This window comes from Olea europaea, chromosome 2 (genome assembly GCF_002742605.1).
Source record: "Olea europaea var. sylvestris chromosome 2, O_europaea_v1, whole genome shotgun sequence".
Lineage (NCBI taxonomy): Eukaryota > Viridiplantae > Streptophyta > Magnoliopsida > Lamiales > Oleaceae > Olea > Olea europaea.
In genome coordinates, this window is record NC_036238.1 from 30,119,885 (window position 1) to 30,142,993 (window position 23,109).

The 23,109-nt window shown below is 33.6% G+C and overlaps 2 protein-coding genes, 1 long non-coding RNA gene and 1 pseudogene across 3 annotated transcripts in view; 2 read left to right on the top strand and 2 right to left on the bottom strand.

Annotated features, from left to right (window-relative positions):
• Positions 1-1,411, bottom strand: part of LOC111370432 (putative UPF0481 protein At3g02645) — a 4,363-nt gene extending 2,952 nt beyond the window's left edge. The window contains exon 1 of the mRNA XM_022992133.1: positions 1,332-1,411. Coding sequence (XP_022847901.1) covers positions 1,332-1,373 — 42 coding nt within the window. The 5' untranslated portion in view covers positions 1,374-1,411. The remainder of the gene's footprint in view (positions 1-1,331) is intronic.
• Positions 1,412-13,900: 12,489 nt separating this feature from the next.
• On the top strand, positions 13,901-15,080 carry LOC111370462. Its single transcript, XR_002698416.1, has 2 exons — positions 13,901-14,236; positions 14,482-15,080. It is a non-coding gene; the product is annotated as an uncharacterized LOC111370462 (long non-coding RNA).
• A 1,156-nt stretch (positions 15,081-16,236) lies between these two features.
• Positions 16,237-18,239, top strand: LOC111370454 (annotated as a pseudogene).
• A 269-nt stretch (positions 18,240-18,508) lies between these two features.
• Positions 18,509-22,890, bottom strand: LOC111370439 (putative UPF0481 protein At3g02645). Its single transcript, XM_022992145.1, has 2 exons — positions 22,754-22,890; positions 18,509-21,563 (listed from the first exon to the last, which is right to left on the bottom strand). Exons 1-2 carry the CDS (start codon positions 22,778-22,780, stop codon positions 20,214-20,216), a joined length of 1,377 nt encoding a protein of 458 aa, XP_022847913.1. The 5' UTR covers positions 22,781-22,890; the 3' UTR covers positions 18,509-20,213.
• Positions 22,891-23,109: the final 219 nt, after the last annotated feature.

Sequence of the window (23,109 nt, forward strand, 5' to 3'; positions counted from 1 at the left end):
TTTTTTTTTTTTTTTTTTTGGACATTGGAAACAAATTCTATCTACAACTATAACAAATTTTATCTCTTTAATTGAAAATTTTCATGAAAAACAAAGTCAAATAGATACAAAAATATTCAAAATTTTAGTATTTTTCAGATGAAAAATTATATTAATCAAACACATTTAATTAACAATTCTTACTAAAATAAGTCCTAAACAATTCAATTCCGTATATTTTTTTAGATGTGTCGATGGTCGCCCAATTCACTGAGAAGATGATGTGGCTTAGCCCTATAGGAGCACTCCACTCTGTATAGTTTCTTTTTTTCATGGGGTTCGCTCAACTACTGGGCCCCATGCACGAGAATCAACCTGGCCTATCGGTTCAGATGGTACAGCTAGTGACTGGCCCGTTCTACGCATGTGCTGGTTCTTGTGCAGAGCCTTCAACGAGCCAAGCAGTTTAGGGCTAGCTCATCCAATACGACATATCTGTATCTTTATATTGAATAACCTTTAAATGTTTATAAGAATTGTCTATTATATACCGGAAACAATGGGTTGAGTAGGGAAAGCTAAAGTTTCCACTTGGGGTGGACTAAAAATTTTTTGGGCTGCCCTTTTTACCATGCCTTACTCATATTAAGATTTGAGGTTCTAAATTAAAAGATCACCTTATTAAGAGAAGTAGTCTAAACTCTTATAAATTGGTCTTTGTCTTCATATTTATTAAATGTGGGATTATATCCCTTAATATACCCTTGCAAGAGGGTTGCTTTTTTTAGCGGATCGATTTTGAAATACATTTGCTCATTTTTTGAGTCTTAATTGAATCGAATAGCTTTTAGAGTTTAATGAGCTCTAATACCATATTAAAACTTGAGGTACCATCTTAAAAGATTAACTTTGTTAAGAGGAATAGCACAAACCTTTATAAATTAGTTTTTTTCATCTTTATTCGATGTGAAATTATATCCCTTAATAATTGGACTATCTATCAACTAAATTCATTAACCTACAAATGTATACAATCTATCACATTGAAGAATTTATGCGAATAAATTCGAGTTTTGGTGGAAAATCATGGCATATATGAGATTACAATGAAATTAGATTTAGAACTTGACGAGAGTATTTTAATCCCTATATATTATTTTCTCGTTTAACTTAATTTTATATCCAAGCCTCTCTTGAAAGAATAGTTTATGATTACTTTTTATGTAACAAAAGACTATTTAATAAGCAGTGATGATTAACAACAATTTATGTGGCTATATTAACAATCCGACATTATGAGAAGAAATATAATGTAAAAAAATAAAATAACAAACATTTAAGAAAAATGTTACCATTCGAGCCCAAGGTAAGCCTTCCATTTTTATGTTGTCCATAGGCTTGGGAAATTTAGTGTTGGAGTACTAAGAAAAATATGTTTTGTTGTTGCATGGCATATGAAACATAGTCTTGTATTTATACCTCTCAAAAGAAGGGAATCTCTTAGACAAAATTAATTTTGTAAATCACTTAAGAAAACTTTCTACTTAATTTTGAGCAAATTATAAGCATGGAATAATTTTACATAGTAAAGATTATACTTAAAAGAAGATTCTCTAGCAGGAACAAATACCTCCACACAAAAAGCACTGAGGTACTCGAGCATCGAAAATGAAAAAGTCAATAGTTTAGGTGTGGCTGCAACATCTTAAATTTTCGCCAAAAATTCACTTTATTTTCACGATAAATGCAGAATAGACACAAATAAAAGTAATTCCTTTATTCTCAACCATAAATATTAGTTAAAACGTAGAATCTGAGTTTCTAAAAAAATTTAAACATAATTAGTTGACTAATTAATAAATGTGCCCTTGAACAAATAAAAATTGCTAATAAAATGCGAAATTAAAAAAAAAGTTAATGTTTTTATTTCTTTAAATACTCGACAGTCCACATCACGATCTTGCCATAGTTTCAATCAACTCGAATTATTAATCTTAAAAATTATTTCAAGAGTGAATATTTAAAAATACTCAGTAAGACATATGAGGTTTTCATAGACAATTATATGACAATAAAATAAACACTTAATACTACATTTTTCTTATAGAGTATATTGGCAACCAAATGAGATACCCATCACTAATCATTCTGAATTCTCGAAGAATTTCACATTTCACTACCAAGAGCCCAATATAATTTACACTTCGTTAGTTCGAACTTGAAGGTCCACTAGCAATTCATGCATAAATTACTGAATATAAAAGCATACGGAAACAAATCACTTGCACAAAAATATCTTACCTCGTTAAATCAAATGATTTTTTGAAACAAAATAATATGATTGCACATCCAAATTTTTTTCTAACTTGGCTGTTGATTTTAAAAACTTCTTGCTGCCATATATATATATATATATATATATATTAATATTAATGGTGAAATAATGGAATTACATATAATAACTATAGTTGAAATCAATATTCACAGCCCCCATTTGATTCTCATTCTTTAGCCACAAAAATGAAAAATATGATCGTTATCCATCACATCAATCTACCATATTTGACTTTCTATTTCTTGTGTGGGTCCTGTAACGATTATATTTTTTATTCTCATTCTTAGAAAAATGGGAATCAAACGAATTTTGGTTCAATTGGAAAGAGGAGTCGTGTACCCCAAGTTGTTTTGGATAATATTGAGTTTAATTAGTAGAATTAGTATTTAGTCAAAATAATGATTTCTTAGTTAAACAGATGCACGTTCACTGCTAGGAAAAGAAAGGAATTGGCTTATTAGTGATAAGCTTAAACCGTTTATATAATTACATTAGGATTGAATTATCGAAGTTTAGCCTAATCATAACTAAGGATGAAAATATCACTTAAACTAAACTAAATCAAATCAAATTCGGCCAATCCACCGACTAATTCCTAGACAATTCTATTTGTTCTTTAAAAAATAAATAAATTAAGCTAGTCATCTTTTATTGGCTTTAACTTAGTTCGAACTTAATCAAAATAACTTTATCTAGAGCATAATATATATAATTTAATACGAGCTATCAAATTAGCCCCATATCAAAATACTTATCATCGCTCTAGCAATACGTAATTATTTGACCCCAAAAATATAAGAATTTAAAATATATTTCATTTTAATCCCTCAATTTCAAAATATAAATATGTAGTACATAGAACAAATAAATTTTATTCTATAAAATTTTCGGGGCGTTATTGTGGCAATCGAGTTTCAGTTTTGGCCCATAGTACCCTTTCGAAAATAGAACGACGAAATGAGTAGAACTCAAGATTATACTGTGATATACGATGGACTTTGACCATCCGAATTCGTTTAATACTCAAACTGTTTTTAAAGTTTTACTTTTATTTTTGTCATTTAGTGAGTGACCGTACCATAGTTTATATAGAAATAATTTTTATTCATGGAAGAATTGGGCATATCTATGTGCCCTTTAGCTTAGCAGGACTGCTTCTTTGTTTTATTTCGAATTCTTTGCAATTTTAATTTGTTTAAACTAGATTTTCATGTAAACTCTCATAAATAAAAAGTTAATTCATCGTTTTTTTATCATCTTACATTAATATAATTTATTGAGTTTATTTTTCTCTAATTTGGTGAATTCCAAAATTGTGTACTTAAGGTTTTAGCTTGAATTCCTTATTTCACGCCGCGTCAGAGCTTAAAATACATTATTTTGGTAACTTTCTAGTAGATTTCACGAGAAATTGTAACACGATCGTAGAACTGTTGGATGAATTTTGTGAATAGTGACGCCGAAATAAGTATAATGATGGTGACGAAGTCGAGGCAAGAGTTGGACTCTTTGTCTTTAAGTCGAATTTGCCCCGCAACGGTGCCTACGGATTTCGGCAATCGACTCCCAAGATACAACGGCTACACTTGTATTTGTAGCACTCCAAAACACAAGTACAATGAACCAAATTTAGGCTTATGTACTCCAAGGATGAAATGAAAGAAAATCAAAATAAATGAAATGATTTTGATTTTGGATAGAAGAGAGGATGAGAGACGTTTTGCATATCAAATTATGTGGAATAAGACACCCAAAGGGTCCTATTTATAGACCATGAAAGGGTGTGGACGAAATGGTTGAGGTCAAACCATGCACCCTTTCCAAACAATGCACCTTTATGAAAATGTGTCTATTCACTAATGGTTGAGGCCAAACCATACACCCTTTCCAAATAATGCACCTTTATGGAAAGGTGTCTATTAACTGATTTTCGTCCTTTTTCGTAATTTCTCATTCATCCGATATTGGTTTTCGAAATGCCAAATATACCCTTCAATACATGCAGAGAAATCAAAATTCTCTTTCGGGGGCGTTGCCCCCGACCCCCCACAGGGGGCGCTGCCCTCTCGACTCCCGCGACCTGACCGGTCAGGTCGATCCCCGTTTGTGCGCCCCAAAGCGGCGAAGTGGCAAACAATTTTGCCTAAACGGATTGAGTCGAGCTTTTGAATATTTGGCAAACAATTTTTGCCTAAACGGATTGAGTCGAGTTTTTGAGTATTTGGCCGAAGTCGATACGAACTTTAATCGATCTTTAATCTATTTTCAATTCTCGATTTATTTAACCAATATCCAACAAGAACAAAGGTCAATAATTAGAGTTTGAATGAGCATATAAGTTCCATTACACATTGTATAAAAGAATGATTGACTTGATTTCTCGATGAGTTTCAGTACAATAATAAAGTTTGACTTGATCATTGGAAAATATTAAGGTGTTTGCAAAAATCTCTTGTTAAGATTTTAACTTCACTATTTGAAAGTTCCATCATAAAATCTTCTGCTCAATATAATTGATTACAATAATATTATAAATTTTTACAAGTAACACATGTGAATCCTACTGTTGCGTACAACACAAATTGAACTATTTTAAACAACTTTAACAAGCTTAGAATTGTACTATGATTTGTTCCCACCGGCTGCTTTTTTGCAACATCACAAGTTTGGAATATTAACATGCTAAACACGAGGAATCAAACACAGTAGACACACCAAGCAAGGTGTGAAAACTGCAAGTTATTATAATATCTCGATAGACTATGGTTTTTTTTTTTCATTATAGCATTTTGTCAAGATTATATAAAATCAAGATCTACAAGAATGAAATTTTCATTTATCAAGTTGTGGAGGTTATTTTCAACGACTCACATAATTAGTGAAGTGAAGTAAACAATATTAATTATCTCCGTTTGTGGGGATTAAAATTAGATTTTCTGTAGATTTTAATAAAAGTTGATAATATATGTGGTTGAAAAGATGTGATCTCATATAAATATGTTATTAAAATTAATTGCTAATTTTGACTTAGCCCTTATTTGATGATCATTATTTGGCAAAAATAAAGTTTTTAATAATGAATTCTTGAAGGATTTGTAATTAAAAAGTAAGAAAACAATTGAATTTATGTGCAAAAGTTATTTTATTTAAAGAATATATGATTGAAAATAAGTATAAAAAAACTGAGATTTTTGATATTGATACAATAAAATATTCAGCATGTAAATTTAAATTTCTTTTCCTACTTTTTAATCATACATTCTAAAAAATTTACTATTATAAAACCTATTATCCCAAAAAATGGGGCTTAAACATGGGGCATAATTTTAATATATATTGTTTAATAATATTTAGTACTTTACACCAACCATGTTGTGCTAAAATTCCATAAGTACATGGCAGTATAAACAAGTAATAAAGTTGATCTAAGAGTTCAAATAATTATTTTTATGAAGACTGCATATTTCGCTTAATATTAGGGAAAATTGCAGTCGAGGTACCAAACCTTTCGTTTATTAGCAGATTTTGCCTAAACTTTTAGTTTGTGCCACCGGAGGTACCAAACCTTTCAAAAATATGCATCGGAGGTTCAAATAGATAGAAACCGTCCCTTTGACCATTAGTTGACCAAGAAAAGTAAATGTTGACCTATTTTGACCAATTGAAAATGGTAAAAAGGTAAAAGTTACTTAATCCTATAATAAAACAATTAAAATAAATAACTAAAACATAAAAAAAATATTACTATTCATCTTCTTCTTCTTCACCCACCCCACCCCCACCCACACGCCACCCTACGCCACGCCATCCAAAACCAAAAACAGAAATTAAACAGCCGCCTTCTTCTTCAACCTCCCCACGCCACCCCACCCCACTGGCTCCTGCCTAGTTAGCAATTCAAGAATCACAACCCCAAATGCGTAAACGTCAGATTTCTGGGTAGCGATCCCAGTGGCCTTGAACTCCGGCGAGTGTACCCTCTTACACCCTCAAATTGCTTCTCCGACTTCAACTCTGGAAGTCGCGACCGGTCCTCCTCCCTCTTACACCCTCAAACTTGTCGAAAGCATGGTAAAATGGGGATTTCTAGGGTTCCTCAAGCACAAGCTCAAATCTGATCCGGATACAAAATCGTAGACTAGGTAAATATGCTCACCGGAAATTGAAACGCCAAGTAGTTTGACTATGCTCATGTAGTGGCTTTTGCTAGTCACCAACAGCTTCTCTTTAACATTGGAGGTTGGGGGTAGGGTGGCGTGCGGGGGGGGGAGGTTGTGGGTGAAGAAGGAGATGAATAATATTTTTTATTTTTATGTTTTAGTTATTTATTTTAATTGTTTTATTATAGGGTTAAATAACTTTTACCTTTTTATCCTTTTCAATTGGTCAATGTTTAATCTTATTGGTCAACTGACGGTCAAACGGACGATTTCCATCCATTTGAACCTCTGGTGCATATTTTTGAAAGGTTTGGTACCTCCGATGACACAAATTAAAGGTTTGGGCAAAGTTTGCTAATAAACGAAATGTTTGGTACCTCGACTGCAATTTTTCCCTTAATATTAAGAGATCATCACGTAAATCCTCCATTTAAAAATCATATTTCAAAACTAACAAACTGCCAAAATCTTTTAAAAATCAAGTGATAATTACATTTATTAAATATTTAATTATAATATAGTATAATTAATTTACTTATCCCACCTCACCTCCAACCCACCCACGCATTACATCAAACCCTTCTCTTTTTCTCTCCACCCCACCCCACCTCCGGCAACAATTTCGACGACCTCTCCGGTGAACATTCCGATAACCTCCCGACAATGGCTCCAATGATCGTTTTGGCGACTATTCCAACGACTGCTCACATTTTCGACGACTACCTTTTTTCTTCTTTTTTGGCAATGACCTATAATTAGTTCCATTAGATCTGTGACATGTGCACATAGCGATCTGTGACCAGTTCTGTTTAATCTATGACCCAATTAGGTGGGATTAATATGCATGTGATCAATTTCAAAAAAAAAATAATAATAATAATAAAGTTTGAAATTTCTAAAATCAAATATTATTAAAATTTTAGTTATGAAATAATTAATCAAAAACATATTTTTGTAATTAAATATATTAAGTTCACAATTTTTTTTATGGGCAATAACCTATGACTTGTGTACATTGTGATATATAAAATATTATTTTTAAATTGTGATTCGTTACCTATGACTTGTAACATAAAATGTGACCTATAAATTTGATACGTGACTTCTACAAAACAACATGTGACATGTTAGTATTGATCTGTGACCCATTTATACCGATTTGTGACTTATTTGAAATGACTATGACTTGTGAACTCAAACTTGTGACCAGTGAACTGTGACCTTAACAACAAATTGTGACCCGTAACGTATGAACTGTGAGCTTATGTGTTCATGACCAAATTTGTCGTCGGTGTGACTGTCGATGACCATGTTAGTCTAATTTGTGATTATATATAACCTAGTCACCTACGGTTACAATTAATACAAATCTAATTACAGGCAGTTATAATGAATATAGATTTGGTCACTCACCACCATTTTTAACACTGGCAATCAAATGTACACCATCTCATCAAAACCACATGTACTACTAGCAATGGAACCATTGGCATCGCACCACGTCACTACCAATACAACCTAATAGCATCGCCACCAATGCCAACACCATGACCAAGATAGTCACAATTAACACAAACTTGGTCACAAAAAGTTACAATTAACATAAATGGTTACTACCACCACTAGTACAGCCACTCTGTCACCAACACCGCACCACCTTCGTTTAATCCATATACTGCATTTTCAAAACACTTTCCACTTCTCATTGCCACCATTCGTCCACACCACCACCCATTCACCACCATGACTATAGCCGTACCACCACTACCACCAACAACAAACATCACCACGCCTCAACACTACCAAACTAACAGCGCACACGCACCACCACACAACCAAACTACCATACCCCCATCACCCAAAACCGCACCCATAACTAATACTACTGTGACCACAACTAATAGCAAACATCGCTGCAGAACCATCGTCACCAGAGCCAACACAACATAGCCACCAACATAACATAGCCACTACCGCACCACCTCAACACCCAATTGCCGCAACCATATCACACAGCACCGCACCAACAACTAACACTACCACGACCACAACCAACAACAAATACCAAAATAGAGCCATCGCCACCACCATCACAGCCATCGCAACAAAGCCACCACCACAACATAACCACCATCGCACCACCACATCACCCAACCACCGTGACCACAACCAACAGCAAACACTACAACAGAGCCGCTGTCGCTACCACCAGAGACAACGAACCACATATTAGAAAATCATCACCCCCACCACCACCATGAGCACTACAACGTCTATACCACCATCTCCAGAATTACCACCACCACAACAGTGAGTCGCCGCTTTCGATAGCGATGGCATCGTCGGCATGGCAAAGCTTCCCATGCTACTGGAGATGGTGAGGTGGATCGGTTAGTGGGTAGAGAAAGAAGTTAGATAGAAGGAAAACGGTGAGGATGAGGGTAAACATGAATTCAATTTTGGGATAAGTAGGATTGGGAGTGGAGTTGGGTTTGGCGATGGTGGGGTGAGGTTAAATTATGATTTTATTAAATATAATTATTAAAACCTAATTATCAAATTTTGAAATGAAATTTAAACTCCTTGTTTTTTTAAATATTAGTCTTTAAATATAGGTTTCTAGTTAATTTTAATCGAAATAGCAAAATTGTATGGTGATGGTGATTGCAAATATAAAGCATTAAACTAATCACGAACTCGAATTTTCCTATATTCTTCCATTTTAATATCAACCTAAGTAATTGACAATTTTTATTTAAACTCGACGATCAATATTTTTTTTATTTAATAATCACTCTCGAGTAACGTTAACTATATTCTCACATATAACACTTTTATATTTGTATGATGAATGCGAATAAATGAAAATGGATTAAAGTTCAAGAACATTCATAATAAGATCATGCAAAACATATTGATATATCTATATTCTTTATCATACTTCACAATGCTTGTTACTACGTACTACAATTCCTATTCCTTCTCTAAAAAAAAAAAAAGAATCACGAATCTATTCAATTATGGATCAAGTAACTGAAAGCAATAATAACCTAACAATCATTCAAGCCAAACAAGTATTTAACATAAAATTGAAATTAACATTAAAACTTCAAAATATAATGTTCATCGTCATCCTATTATCTAATGAACTAGTCAAACATCATAAAATTATAAAAAAGCATGTTTGGGAATAGTAAGATATCACTCGAATTTTAATTACAAAAAGAAGAAGAAAAATAATCTCGAATCTCCTCTACAATTCTTTACTACTCTTCTTAAATCTCCTTTTTTTTTTTCTCCCAAAATTTGAAAAAGGTCATGAATTTGTGTATAAAATGTATGCTTTTGTATAAAAGCTTCTTGTTCTCAATTATAGGTGAAAATATATATTCATAGTTCCAAGGTTAGGTTAGAATTGTGCACGAATCACATATTCCATGTAGAAGTTGACTTAAATTAGGAAACCCTTTTTTTCCTCCAACGAACGACCATGCGATTGTATGGTATAGTGACTTGTAATCAGATGGTAGCGTAGTATAAACCCTGTGATCGCATGGTTTAATGCTTTCCTTTCTGTTCAAGTTGGTCCCTAAATTTTCCTATTGGTTCAGCTCAAGTCCCTTCCTAATTGCATCGTGAATTTTCATCTTTCAATTATAAAACAACTTAATCCCCATGTTCCATAATTTGTTCCTTTTTAGTTGTTACAGTTGATTACTATCCCTTTCTTCATATATCATCCAACATTGAATTTTTCGTAAAATAATCAATATGCAACCAAAATTAAGTATCAAAGCAATAAAATTACTCCCGAACGTCCATTTTCAATTGCCAAGATATGTTAGACTTATCACAAGTCATTAATTAGAGACGATATTGAACAAAATGGGGAATAAATCATTCCTTTAAATTTAACTTGTAACGGAAATTTTTTTGTCCTTGACAATTTTATTAATGGCCTCTTTTCGATGAAAAACCTTATTATTATTATTATTATTATTATTATTATTATTATTTTCTACCAAATGTGTATTTACATATATTCACCTAAACAGAACCATGAATAATACATGACTATGTTTTGTGGTTGCAAGTGTTCAAAGTAACTTCTATACTATATCAGATTAGTAGTTTCCATTTATTTTGAAAAGAAAATATTAACCTATCCTGATATGTTTAAAAATTTCGGTAGGAGTAACAGAACGACTGGCTACCTACAAACAGCACTAGTCGTGTGCATCATATTACTGAAGGGTCAATGATAGTCACGTGTTCATTAAGAGCTCGAAAGATGACAACCTTTTGCCATTATTTGTAAATCTACCGCAATTTGCAACGATGATGATAGGTAATAATTTGAGAATAACAAAAACTACTAGTATGTAGTTGAAGAGTAGCACTTGGAGTTGAGAAAAGTAAAAAATGTAAAGATACGATGATGCAGGAGGATCCGAGTCAAATGATGCTGATTTGTCAGATTGCACGATGATGACGCTGAGATACCATGAGATGGCGGATCGGCGCAAAGATGGAAAGTAAATCACCATTATTTCCTTAATTGGGAGATTTTGACGCGTTTTTGGTAATTTGGCCATAACTTTGGCTACGGTTATCGGAATCGCTATTATGACCCCAATTCGGAAAGCTCTCTTTGGTAATTTGGCCATAACTTTGGCTCGGTGGACGTCAATTTCAAACCCAAAATCCACTGTTTTCCTTTCCAAAATTCAATTTTAAGTTATTTTTTACTATTTATGGTAATATTTAGTTTCCTTTTTTCTATATGTTAGAGAACTCGAATTAAGCCAAATTTTTGGCGACTTACTTCTTTTACTTAATATTTTATTTTGGTATAATTTCGGGATTTTGCCATTTTTGGTAATTTTTCAATAATTTCGTATTTCGCAGCTATTTAACCCGGTTTGTGGGTTAGTTTTCAGCATTCTGCATTATTAATAATATTGAGTTGAATTCAGAGTATTTTCCCTGTTTTTTGGGCATTTTCTATCGTTCTTTTCTTGCGAATCATCTGCTACAACAAGCCAATAGGATAATCACTATCCTACCCGGCGTCATACGATGATAGAATTTTTAAATAATATTACGCACTAATCCAACGACCCAATACTATGGCTGGATTCATGACTGAATCGATTCTCATAACTATGCATAAGTTAATATAATACGATGGACGAATGAATGTCCCATGAGGGATACTCTTCTTGTAACGTGTAAAAAGTAAATTCAAGTTGCAAAACCAGCTTTGCTTTTTGTTTTTATGATGCACGGCCCATTGACATTTGTTGGTGATGATAAGATGCCAAGTCCAAGTCTCCTATTTTTCTTAGCCAACTTAGGGTTCATTTGATTGCAAAGATACGATTTGGATGGAAAGAAAAAGAATTTCAGGGAATTGAATTGATGGGAAATTGTTTTCTTGGGAATTATAAATTAGGGTGTGTGATTACATTTATTTTCCATGGAAAATATCAGTTTTCCACGCAAATTCCTATTTAGAGTCTGTTTGATTGCGAAGATGGAATTTGGGTGGAAAGAAAATGAATTCTAGGGAATTGAATTACCTAGAAATTGTTTTCCACGGAATTGTAAATTATTTTGTTTGATTGGTATAATTTTCTACGTAGAAAATGTTGAAGTAAAAGTGTTTTTGGTGTTCGTTTAGCTTTGTTTTACATGAAAATTGTCAATTTCAGGGATATCCTCTTTTACAATTATTCCTAAAATTTGTTCCCATTGCCAACAATTAAAAAAAAGGACAAAAAGCAAAAAAAAAAAAAAAAAAAGGTGGAAAACCAAAAACCACCTATCCCCTAGGAAAATAAAAGATGGAAAATCACGCTTTAAGGTGTTGTACCTAGATATTCATGGAAAATCAATTCCCTGAAAAATTTTGTCAATCAAGCAGGCTAAAAGTGGAAGTTGGAATTCGAATTCCAAGTTCCATGGAAAATTTCATGCAATCAAACGGGGTCTTAGAGTGTTTGAATGCTATTTTTTCCATGGAAAACATTTTCCAACTTTTGAAAATATGTCTAATTTTCCTTATTTTTAAGGAAAACATTTTCTTTGGGTAGAGGTTGTTTTTATTTTCCACAAAAGATGAAAAATATTTTCTTTTCTAGGTGATATTTTCCTTGTCAATCAAACACACTCTTATTGTATTTGATTGGTATAATTTTCCACGTGAAAAATGTTTAAATTAAACTGTTTTTTGGGTGTTCGTTTGGTTTTGTTTTATATGAAAATTTTCGATTAAAGGATAGAATTTACTGGTATTGTGGATGAAATTTGTTTCCATTGCTAAAAAAAAAAAAGAAAAAAAATTCAAGAAAATCATCTATCTTTTGATGTTCATTTGACTTTGTTTTACATGAAAATTATCAATTAAAGGGAAATATTTTCTTACAATAATTTTTATAATTTATTTTCATTGCAAAAAAAAAAAAAATTTGAAAAAAAAAAGTTCCGCTACAGTAAACCGTAATTGGAATTCTCACCAAAAATGGTGAGAATTCCAATTCAAGGAAAAGTGGGAAAATTGCTTAGGTGGCAAGAATCATGGAAAATGAATTCCCTAGAATTTTTTACCTATCAAACACTCATTTTTGGCAAAAGGTGAAAATGAATTTCCATTTTCCATGGAATTGAAGGTTATCAAACACTACCTTAGTTCAAATTGTTTACTAAGCCCTCGTTTGGTACCCATTTTTTTCAAAATTCATTTTTTCCTCTTTTCATTTCAACCATATATTCTTTATTAAAATAATATTATACGTAAATCAAAAAATTTTCCTTATTTTTCAACCACACACTTCTAATCAAGTTATTATTCTAAAATACATTTATACATAAAAATGGCTCTCAAACACCCCCTAACTCAAACTTTGTATAAATACCGTTCAGCATTATTTATTTATTTTTTAATAGTTTACGAAATGGTAGAGTCAAAATATTTCCAACGTTGAAACTCTTTATGTCTTTTGTGTTTGTTGAAATGTGCAAACAAAGTGTTGTAAGACTAGTTGACTAGCCTGAAAAATATCAAAGATTGGTTGGCTGAAGACACTTCGATGCTTAAGTTAATTTTATTTATGTAGAAAAATGTATAATCAAGTTGAGTTTTAGTAAATTGTGTCCTCAAGTTTATAAAAGATTGGAGTTTCTGAACTAAGAAAATGAGTCAGTAGGATCTATGTGTCGAGCAATTGAGACATTGAGTTTTACACTAATAATTTTAAGCTTCGTCGACGGTTTTAGAACAAACATTGTCCATCTCAGTAACATGAAATGTGTGAAAAATATATCATTAAGTTTGAGTTTTATTTTAATCAGCTTTTTATAACTGAACCAAAGTGGGGCTATAATGTTGTGCGAAAATAAAATAATGTCGGAAAAAAAAAAAAACAATTATCTTGTAAATCGAGGTACGCCAATGCCGGAAGGGAAATTGAACACGCCCATCTCACTAGGATTGGTCAAACTTGAAGAAGCTTCTCGGTTCATGCCTTTTTACCTTGCATCACCTGGTAGAAACTATATAATCCTTGTCGATCATTGAAATATATGTAGAGAGAGAGAGAGAGAGAGGGAATTGGCAGATTTGTTTATTGAGCAGGCAAAGCAATTTTCAGAGACAAGGCCCAGTTATCCACAGGAATTGTTCCAATTCATTGCAACAAAAACTCCATCTCACGATCTCGTTTGGGATGTTGGCACTGGAAGTGGCCAGGCTGCAGCATCTGTGAGTCTTTCTCCTCGAACTGCACAATTTTGAGCTAATTTTGTGTTTTTCTTCACAAATTATGATCCGGGACTTAGGTTTTAAGCCCTAATCTCAATTACGCGATATGATAGTAAAAATCTCGATTTCATTGTGTATTGTAGTAGAAGAAGAGACACTTCAAGTGGGTTCAGAATTTATTTAAAGAATTACGACTCAGTTTAATTATATATCGACTTAATATGAAGCTCTGCATTGTTTTTCAGTTAGCAAAGGTCTACAAGAATGTGGTGGGCACAGACACAAGCCAAAAACAACTTGATTTTGCTGCCAATTAAAACTATACTTGCTAATACTTCAAGATCGGTTTAAAAAGTCCAAAACTTGCTATATTTTCAAATGCCTCACTTGCTGTGTGTGTGTGTGTGTGTGTGTGTGTATATATATATATATATATATATCATGGCATACTTTATATGCAGTATTCGACTTGACTAAAGATATAAAATTTACCTATAAAGAAAGGCATTGTCTGAATACCTCCTTTACGTCTAGCGAGCGGCGCAGGAGTCTTTTCCACTTCTGAATTCTCCATATTTTCTCAACTGGGAAGAAAAACCCTTTTGGTTTACAAGGGAAATGAGTTGAAGGAGAGAAGGAGAGCTCAATTTCTACATGCTCCAGGAAACAAGAATAGTTTGTTTCTTCTTTTATGGATTATATGGGGTGGAACGGCTATGCTATTTATTTTTCTCTTCATTAAATTCATAACTATAATTTTTGTTTTGTATCGTGGAGCACTAATTGCAAAAGCCAAGGAATATAATATTAAATATCAATGAATTATAAGAGAATTGATTGCCAACATTTGTGTTTTCCCTGAACATTAGCATTATGGGAAAATCCCCCTTTTTCCAGTGAAACATCGTCACTCGGTTCTTGAATTTGAAACAAAACCCTATAGCATTTTGATAACTAGAAGAGTAATGAATACTTTTCGTAGAAAGAATTTACAATGTAGAACAATGTGAAAGTCATATCAAGACTCACAACATCTCCAATTTCTCCTCTCTCTCTCTCTCTCAGCGGCAATCCTCTCTGATGCAAAATTGCAGATATCCTTCTGGTCTAAGTACATAGGCATTGCACATTGCTCCTTGCATATTTTAATTCAAACATTCGAGATGAAATTCAAGATTTCAGTTGGGATTTTGGGGACGATTGCTAGGGTTCATGAAGTCAGGGTTCCCTTGTTTAGGCTACATAATAGCGTGTTATTATATTGCTGGGTTTGTAGCGATTTTGGCCCAATTGGCCAGATTTAAAGTTTGTACACGTGGCATATTCCGTTAATTGAAGTTGGTGGAGATTAAATAGGTGATGGATAGGTAAGTAATTGAATAAATGAGTGAGTAATGAGATATATTTTATAGTTTGGTGATCAAGTAATAATGTAAACTAAAGTTCAGCGAGCATTGATTAAATTTACTCATACTTAATGTGCATTGGATGGAGATTGTGAGGTGAATTGAATTGATTGAATTTTAAAAAGATTTAGCCATTATTTGAGCCCCATTTTGGGGAAAATAATGCATTTTGAATATTAGATTGGTGAAAAATGTGTGATTCAAAATTAAGGAATTTTTTATTTATTTACGTGTAATATTATTTTATTGAAGAATGCGTGATTGGAAATGAGTTTTCAAAAGAATGAATTTTCAAAATTTTTATGATAATTTTTCTTTTATTTTTAATTAGTTTCTTTCCTTTTTTAAAAAAAATCATTTAAAGATAGATAAAATTCGCCATTTTAAGTGGTTAGAATAGTAGAATGACAAATTTTGCTATATTTTGGAAAATTGAGATATTTGGTGCAAAAATATAAGGTTGATGGTAGATAAAAGTACAAAAATATTTTTCTTACGTCGTGAAATTTAGTCCATGTTTGTTTACCATTATTTCAAAATTCTTTTTTGCTCAAACTCATTTTAAATCACATATTTGCACAATAAAATATTTTGTACGTAAATTGGAAACTTTTTATTTTTATATTTTTACTTTTTAATTACACATTCTTTAAAAATTCACAATTATAAACTTATTTTAACTGAATAATGATAGACAAACATTCTGTGATTGCCAATTAAAAACTTCAAGTGGATTGTCTTGACACCACTAGGTCGGGTGCTATGGTTTTCATTGACGACAAAACAACTAAGGATCTTGATAGACCTTATTAGAGGGTAAATAGGAAGTAGCTAACATCGAAAATGATGCAGAAATGCATTTCGAATGGTGTTAAATTTCATCAAGCCAAGATTGTGAAAGTAATTTAGGAGGAATTGAAATCTTTGTGGATATGTAATTATGGTGTTATTATCTAGGTTGCTGTGGTTTTAGATGCAACTGGATTTTCCAGATGTCTTGTACAGTATGATAAGCCATATAATCCCAGCTATCAAGTAGCCTATAGGATTTTGGTAGAAGTGGAAGAGCACCTTTTTGATGTCAATAAAATGGTGTTCATGGATTTGAGCTAGGGATGTCAACGAGCGAGTCGAGCCGACTCGCGAGCCAAAATTTTAAGCTTAATCTTGGCTCGAGTAAAATGATTGAGCTTTTTCTAGGCTCGAGTCGGACTCGGCCAGAAAATTTAGGCTCCACCCGAGCTTTGGAGTCGAGTTGGGCAAGCTCGATTTTGGTGTTTTTTCCCCTATTTTATCTATGAAGAAGGCAGCCCTTAAAAATAATTTTTTTTGTATTTTTTTTAAATATAGGCTTGTGAGCCCAAGCCGACAAGCCATACGGGTCGGCTCGGGCTTTGCCTCGCACCCTAAAATGGGGTTCGGCCCAAGCCTTGGCTTGAATCTTCCGAACTTCGAGCCGAGCGAGCTCAACCTTTTTCAAGTCGAGCCACGAGTGGCCCGAGCCGACGAGCCATATTGCCATCCCTAATTGGCGCGACTTATACCTCAACAATAATAAAGAGCTGAAGGAGAGATAGTAAGATTCCAACTTTTCTCTATGCGATGCCATTTTCATCGAAGAGAATATTCCTTGAAGATACATCCCTTGTAGCTCGTCCTGGAGTGCTTATGGATGATATTAAGGAAAGAATGGTAGCTCAGCTGAGTCACTTAGTTATTAAAGTTAGGAATATTAAAGAGGATGAGCATTGTGTAATTCCAATGGGGGCCCTCTTCCAGTGTTACCTCAAAGAGTTGTTGGGATTGGCGGTACAGCTGGGATGGTGCACCCATCGACTGGATATATGGTGGCAAGGACTCTGGCTGCTGCTCCAATTGTCGCCAATGCAATAGTTCAATACTTAGGCTTTGAGAGAAGCCTTTTGGGTTTGGAATTGTCTTCAGAAGTTTGGAAAGATTTGTAGCCAGTAGAAAGGAGATGACAAAGAGAGTTCTTTTATTTTGATATGGATATTCTTCTCAAGGTTGATTTGCAAGCCACCCGAAGGTTTTTTAATGCATTTTTCGACTTGGAACCCCGTTATTGGCATGGATTCTTGTCATCTCGGCTATTTCTTCCAGACCTCATACTTTTTAGACTCTCTCTTTTCGCTCATGCCAACAATACTTCTAGGATAGAGATCATGGCAAAAGGAACTGTTCCCTTGGTAAAGATGATCAACAATTTAGTACAGGATAAAGAATGAGAACCCCCAATATCTGTTCCCTGTATGTAAACCCAGAGGTGCAGTATCTGTTTATTGTTTTGACCTTTTAAGCAAATGCAATATGAGTTAGCTGCTTTTCATTGCATCTTTTTCGAGTTCCTGCATTCTAAGTTAGGGATTAAGTTGACTGAACTTATCATTGTACATAACTGCAGAACAAATGATCATGTCTTTCTGCACAGAAGTGTAATTTTTTGTAACAGTTAAGTCCATTGGTATCATTTCGATAAGCTATTAATTTCATTTTCTTTGCTAGCTATGTCTACTGGATTTTCACTACTTGTAATGTTTATCTTACCTCTATTATCTCTATAAAATCCCATGGTTTCTTTTTTTTTTTCCCTTTTTTTTTGTTCTTTTTTTTTTTTTTTTTTGGTTTTTTTTTATCTAGGTATCCACCTTACAGTGACTAAATCCTGGAGTCTACACCTTAGCCCCTCAAGCTGCAAACAGTTTAAACCGCAGGTTGTGCCCCAAACTGACTAGTGCTCAAAAGCCCCCCAACTGATCTGCCAAAGTGTCAAGCAAGTCGTTTCCCATTTTTGCACATTGCCTTCCAGTAGAGCTCCTGCCTTTCAGGATAAATCCTGCCTTCCAGGTTTTTTTTTTTTGTGGCATAAAACGGACAGTGGTTTGTGAGCATATTATCATAGTTAGATTATAGTGGTAGGTGTTAATATGGTCACGTCATATAGCCCAACAATATTCATCATCATCTAGGATTTTTTTAACTTTGTTTTACTTTCTTTGTACTCATACCAAACATACTGTTACTCTTTTGCATGTTAGAATCCATCCTAGGTGGAATTAGTGCTGCTTTTGAACTCCTAAACCTGTGTAGAATTGCCTTAAAATGTCGGATAATGTGGCAATGAAGGCTGCAATTTTTTTAGGCTATTTCAAAACTTTGTATAGGTTCAAAGAAGTTTGCGTCTTGCTTAGTGAGGAAAGTTAACTTAAATATGAATCCCTTTTAGGTGACTTATAGTGAATAGAACAATAAAAGAACTTTAAAAAACTATAGTTTTCGACTGCCTTGTCTGTTTTATCATTAGCCGTCGCTATTTCTCCTTACGTGAAGGCTCAAACTTGCATTCGCTAGTTTTCTTGCTTCAGAATGCTTTTGTAACTCAAGAAGGCCTATTCACATCTTCATATATCTCGTGTTGGTACACTGAAGTTCACCTTCTATGAACAGTTGTGCCCTTGAAGCCATGAATAGATTAATACGATATAGCGCAGAATAAGTCACTACTTTATTCCCTTGATCATTCCAATTTATTTATTTTGATCAATCGCACATGCTAGGCAGATATGGCCATCTAAGCCATATCAATCTAAAAGATTTCTATCTATGCCAAGATTGAAGCAATGTTCAGCATTCAAGCCAATAATTTGATTTGAGACTTGTGTGTGAGCCAAAGTGAGTATTTCAGTTGTTGTACTTTCCAAGGCAGCAGCCATAGCTCTGTCTGCTAGAACCAATAGCAACAAATTAACAAATTAAGTATCGGCCCAGAGCACCAACAAATGTCAACTAGTTCAGGGGTGGAGGGTTGTGGCATTGTGGTAATTTTTCCTTTTTCTCCATTTTCATAATAAGATTTTCATGATTATAGCAATAAATGGCAAGACAATGAGCAATATCACACAAAAATTAGTTGCAGTCATAGAATATTTTCTTTTTAATGTAGTAATAACTGAAAATTGGCTTGTAAAATGTATATATTTTCTTTTTCAAGACTCAATCATCTAAACTTCTTTAGTTTTCTAAAACTCGTTACACAGCCATACTAATTCCGCCATGTGTAAATACATTCTAGTTACGCTAAACCAAGATTTCTCTCCCCAAAAAATGGCAAGAGGATTAATCATCTTTACCCTAGGGGTTCTGCTTCTCAAACAGACATATGTGCCCCCTCTCTCCCTATTGGCAGGGTGCCTATCGTCCCCCTAGAAAAAAACAGGGCCTATGTAGCCCTATTTGAGTAGAATAATTCTTACCCCAGAATTGAATTGGGCATGTCGGTTCAACTAGAAAAAAAATGGAAAATGATCCAAAATCTGGTCCCCTAACATATAATTTCCACAAGATGAAAATTATAGAAAATGGTCGTTTTAGGAAATTTACACGAGGGAAGGGATTTTTCTTCTCAATATTTTGTTAAATATCTTCAAGTAGATGTTATACAGTACACCAACATACAAGGAATTGATGAAGTACACAACAAAATCCAAACAAACAGTAAAAAAAATGAACTTTTACAAATGAAGAGCTTTTCCTTGTAGGAGATGCTCGTCTCTTTAGGATCGTGGAAAAACAGAAAAATATGTTTGCCCCGTACTAAGGGCAAGGGCAAAAATTGCAGCTAGAAAGGCAAGGACGGTCCAAGGACTGCTGAAATGTTTGTGCATCCATTCAGCTATCCAAAATCGGCATTTGTTCTTGCAGTGCGTTTCAATCTGGCACTTAGCAAGTGCATATGCAGAAGGATCAGGTACCAAACCATTAGCTATCTCGTTAAAGAGTGTGGCCAAGTGTTCGTCACTGCCTAGATTGTTGTTGAGAATTCCCTTCTTTCGGAGCTCTTTAACATCATTGGCATGATCAATGAGTGAATCCATTAGCCAAACGTATGACGTAATGAGAGAATCATGAGGGCCATTAGGACTCATTTCATAAGCCACTAAGTTTAATAGCAGAGGTTTTGTTGTATCATCAACCACCAAAGGAGGGAGCATCATAGTTCCATAAACAAGGTGATCTTTGAACGTTACATCAGTAACACAATGAGTTTTACTTGCTTTGAAATGAATTCCCGCTTCTTCGAGCTCTGTTACTGAACGATAGGAATTCCATTGATCTGATTTCTTTATGATTATGTCCTCAAAGTTAGGTGGCCCAATGAGATGTGTCCGCATTAGGTCTAGAAGGTGAGGGTTTCCATCCAATTGTAATTCTCTTTCGTCATTTGTTTGACCACCAAGGCAGCATTCATTGACAAATTTCTTGACCAAATTAGTGCATGAAGATTTTTCAGGTGGCTTTATGCTGGTGGCAAGGTTAATGAAATCCTTAATCAAATTTGTATCACCTCTGAACCTGAATTTCAACAAAACTTTTAGTACTAGTAAAGGAATTTGATTCTCTAACAAGAACAAGTCCCTCCACACAAAAGCACAGAGGTAACTCTTCATTGTGGGTAGTTGATCTTCTTCTTTTGTTTCTGCCTTTGTTAAGATGCACATAAACTGAAGCACAAAGCAGGCATCAAGAAACATCATTTTGGTGAACGATTCATCGTCATATTTTGTAGTTGAGTCTTCCTCGTAGCATTCTCGAGCACAGTGAACCACCTTCGCTACCTCTTCATATAACTGATTCATCGACGATACTCGATCACCACAGGCAAGGCGGAATTGATTTGCGAATTTAAATTTAAGCTGCTCCACTGCTTCTAGCTCCTTCTTTCCATGATGATAAGGGCCTATTGAAACTACTAGAGGATCATAACATTTTTTGTTGGATTCGACCTCTTGCAGCATCGATGGAACCTTTGCTATTCGTTGTTTCTTTGTTGGTTCTTCATCACCCTCCTCTATACAAATCAACCACTCATCCTTGGACATTTTGTTGCGAGCATGAAATTTTGTCTGCACATATTATTAGGTTGGAAATTTGAAAAAAAGCATCTTGTGTATTGATAATAAAATTCGAATAAATATACTGTTCTCTCTAAGGATTGAAATTTGTAATGAGTTACTTGATCATGATATAATATAATTGTAGGACTTGATGATAAATGAACTCGATGACAGCATCAATCAACTATTATCACGCAAGTATTAGTGGCTTATAGGCCGTTAATAAGGTGGTTTGATGATAGGACAGTGAAAGTCGAACAAAATAAAATTGATAGTCTTCCATCATTGAAGAATTAGTAAAACATTGGTTTCCTATCACATTAAATTATACATTATAAAATTGATACCAAATATTTTACCATATCAAAATGGTTCGGCTGAATGTTTGGCAAAGCTTAGATTTTCAATTTTTATTTTTTATTTTATGTTGGTTACACATGCTTTTAATTCACACATTATATAGGATATATATAACTTAATTTCTGCTTATTCTTCATAGAACCCAAACTTATATAAGTACTACAAACTACAAAACATACAACCCAAAAAGTACTTACATCCCATCTTGATATGAAAATTATATTTATTTTTTTAGTCATGTCAAAATGAGTGGACTAGGTCGCCCAGTTAACGTTGCTAAGCTTTTTTGGGGCGAACCAAGCAGTTTAGGGTTGGCTGGCTCATCCAATTTGACATATCAATATCTTTATACTGAATATCCTTTAAATGTTTTTCAAAAATTGTCTATTATACACTCGAAACAATGGATAGAGCAAGTAGCAATAAAGTTTCCACTTGGGGTGGACTAAAACTTTTTTTGGCCCAACCTTTTTACCATGCCTTACTTGAAACTGGCTATCGACTAAAATAATTAACCTACAAACGTATAATATCTTTCAAATTGAGAATTTATGTGAATGCATGAATTTTGGAGGAGAATTGTTACATTTATGAAATTACAATGAAATTAGACTTAGAATTTGACCGTATATATTATTTTCTCATTCAAATGACTTAATTTTATATATAACTAACCCTTGAAAGAATAATTTATGATTATTTTTCATGTAACACAGATTATTTAATAGGCAATAAGGATTAACATTAATTAGCTAGTAGTAAAATGTACCTGTATTAACAATTACGCATTATCATAAGCAATATAAGTTAAAAACACAAACTTTTAAGAAAAATGTTACCATTCGTTCCGGAGGTGAGCCTTGCATTTTTATGTCGTGCAGAGACTTGGGAAATATAGTGTTGGAGTGCAAGAAAAATATGTTTTTTTAATTGTATGACATATGGAACATAGTCTTGTATTTATGCTTGTCATAAGAAGGGAATCTGTTAGACAAATTTAATTTTGTAAATCACTTTAGAAAACTTCCTGCTTAGTTTTGAGCAAATTATAAGCATAGAATAATTTTACATAGTAAAGATTATGCTTTTTAGAATAAAATTTATCTTTCCAGCTATCTTGAGTTACAATGTCTCTTTTTCTTTTTTGCTTCTTTTCTCCATTTTTAGAGTATGATATTGTATACTCTTAGGTACA

What these genes read in the sequence shown, in the direction of transcription:
- LOC111370439 (XM_022992145.1), bottom strand. Translation starts at nt 22,780, where the DNA reads ATGCAAGGCTCACCTCCGGAACGAATG. An exon ending in GCTCACCTCCGGAACGAATG is followed by an intron (nt 21,564 to 22,753) that starts GTAACATTTTTC and finishes TAATATGTGCAG; the next exon opens with ACAAAATTTCATGCTCGCAA.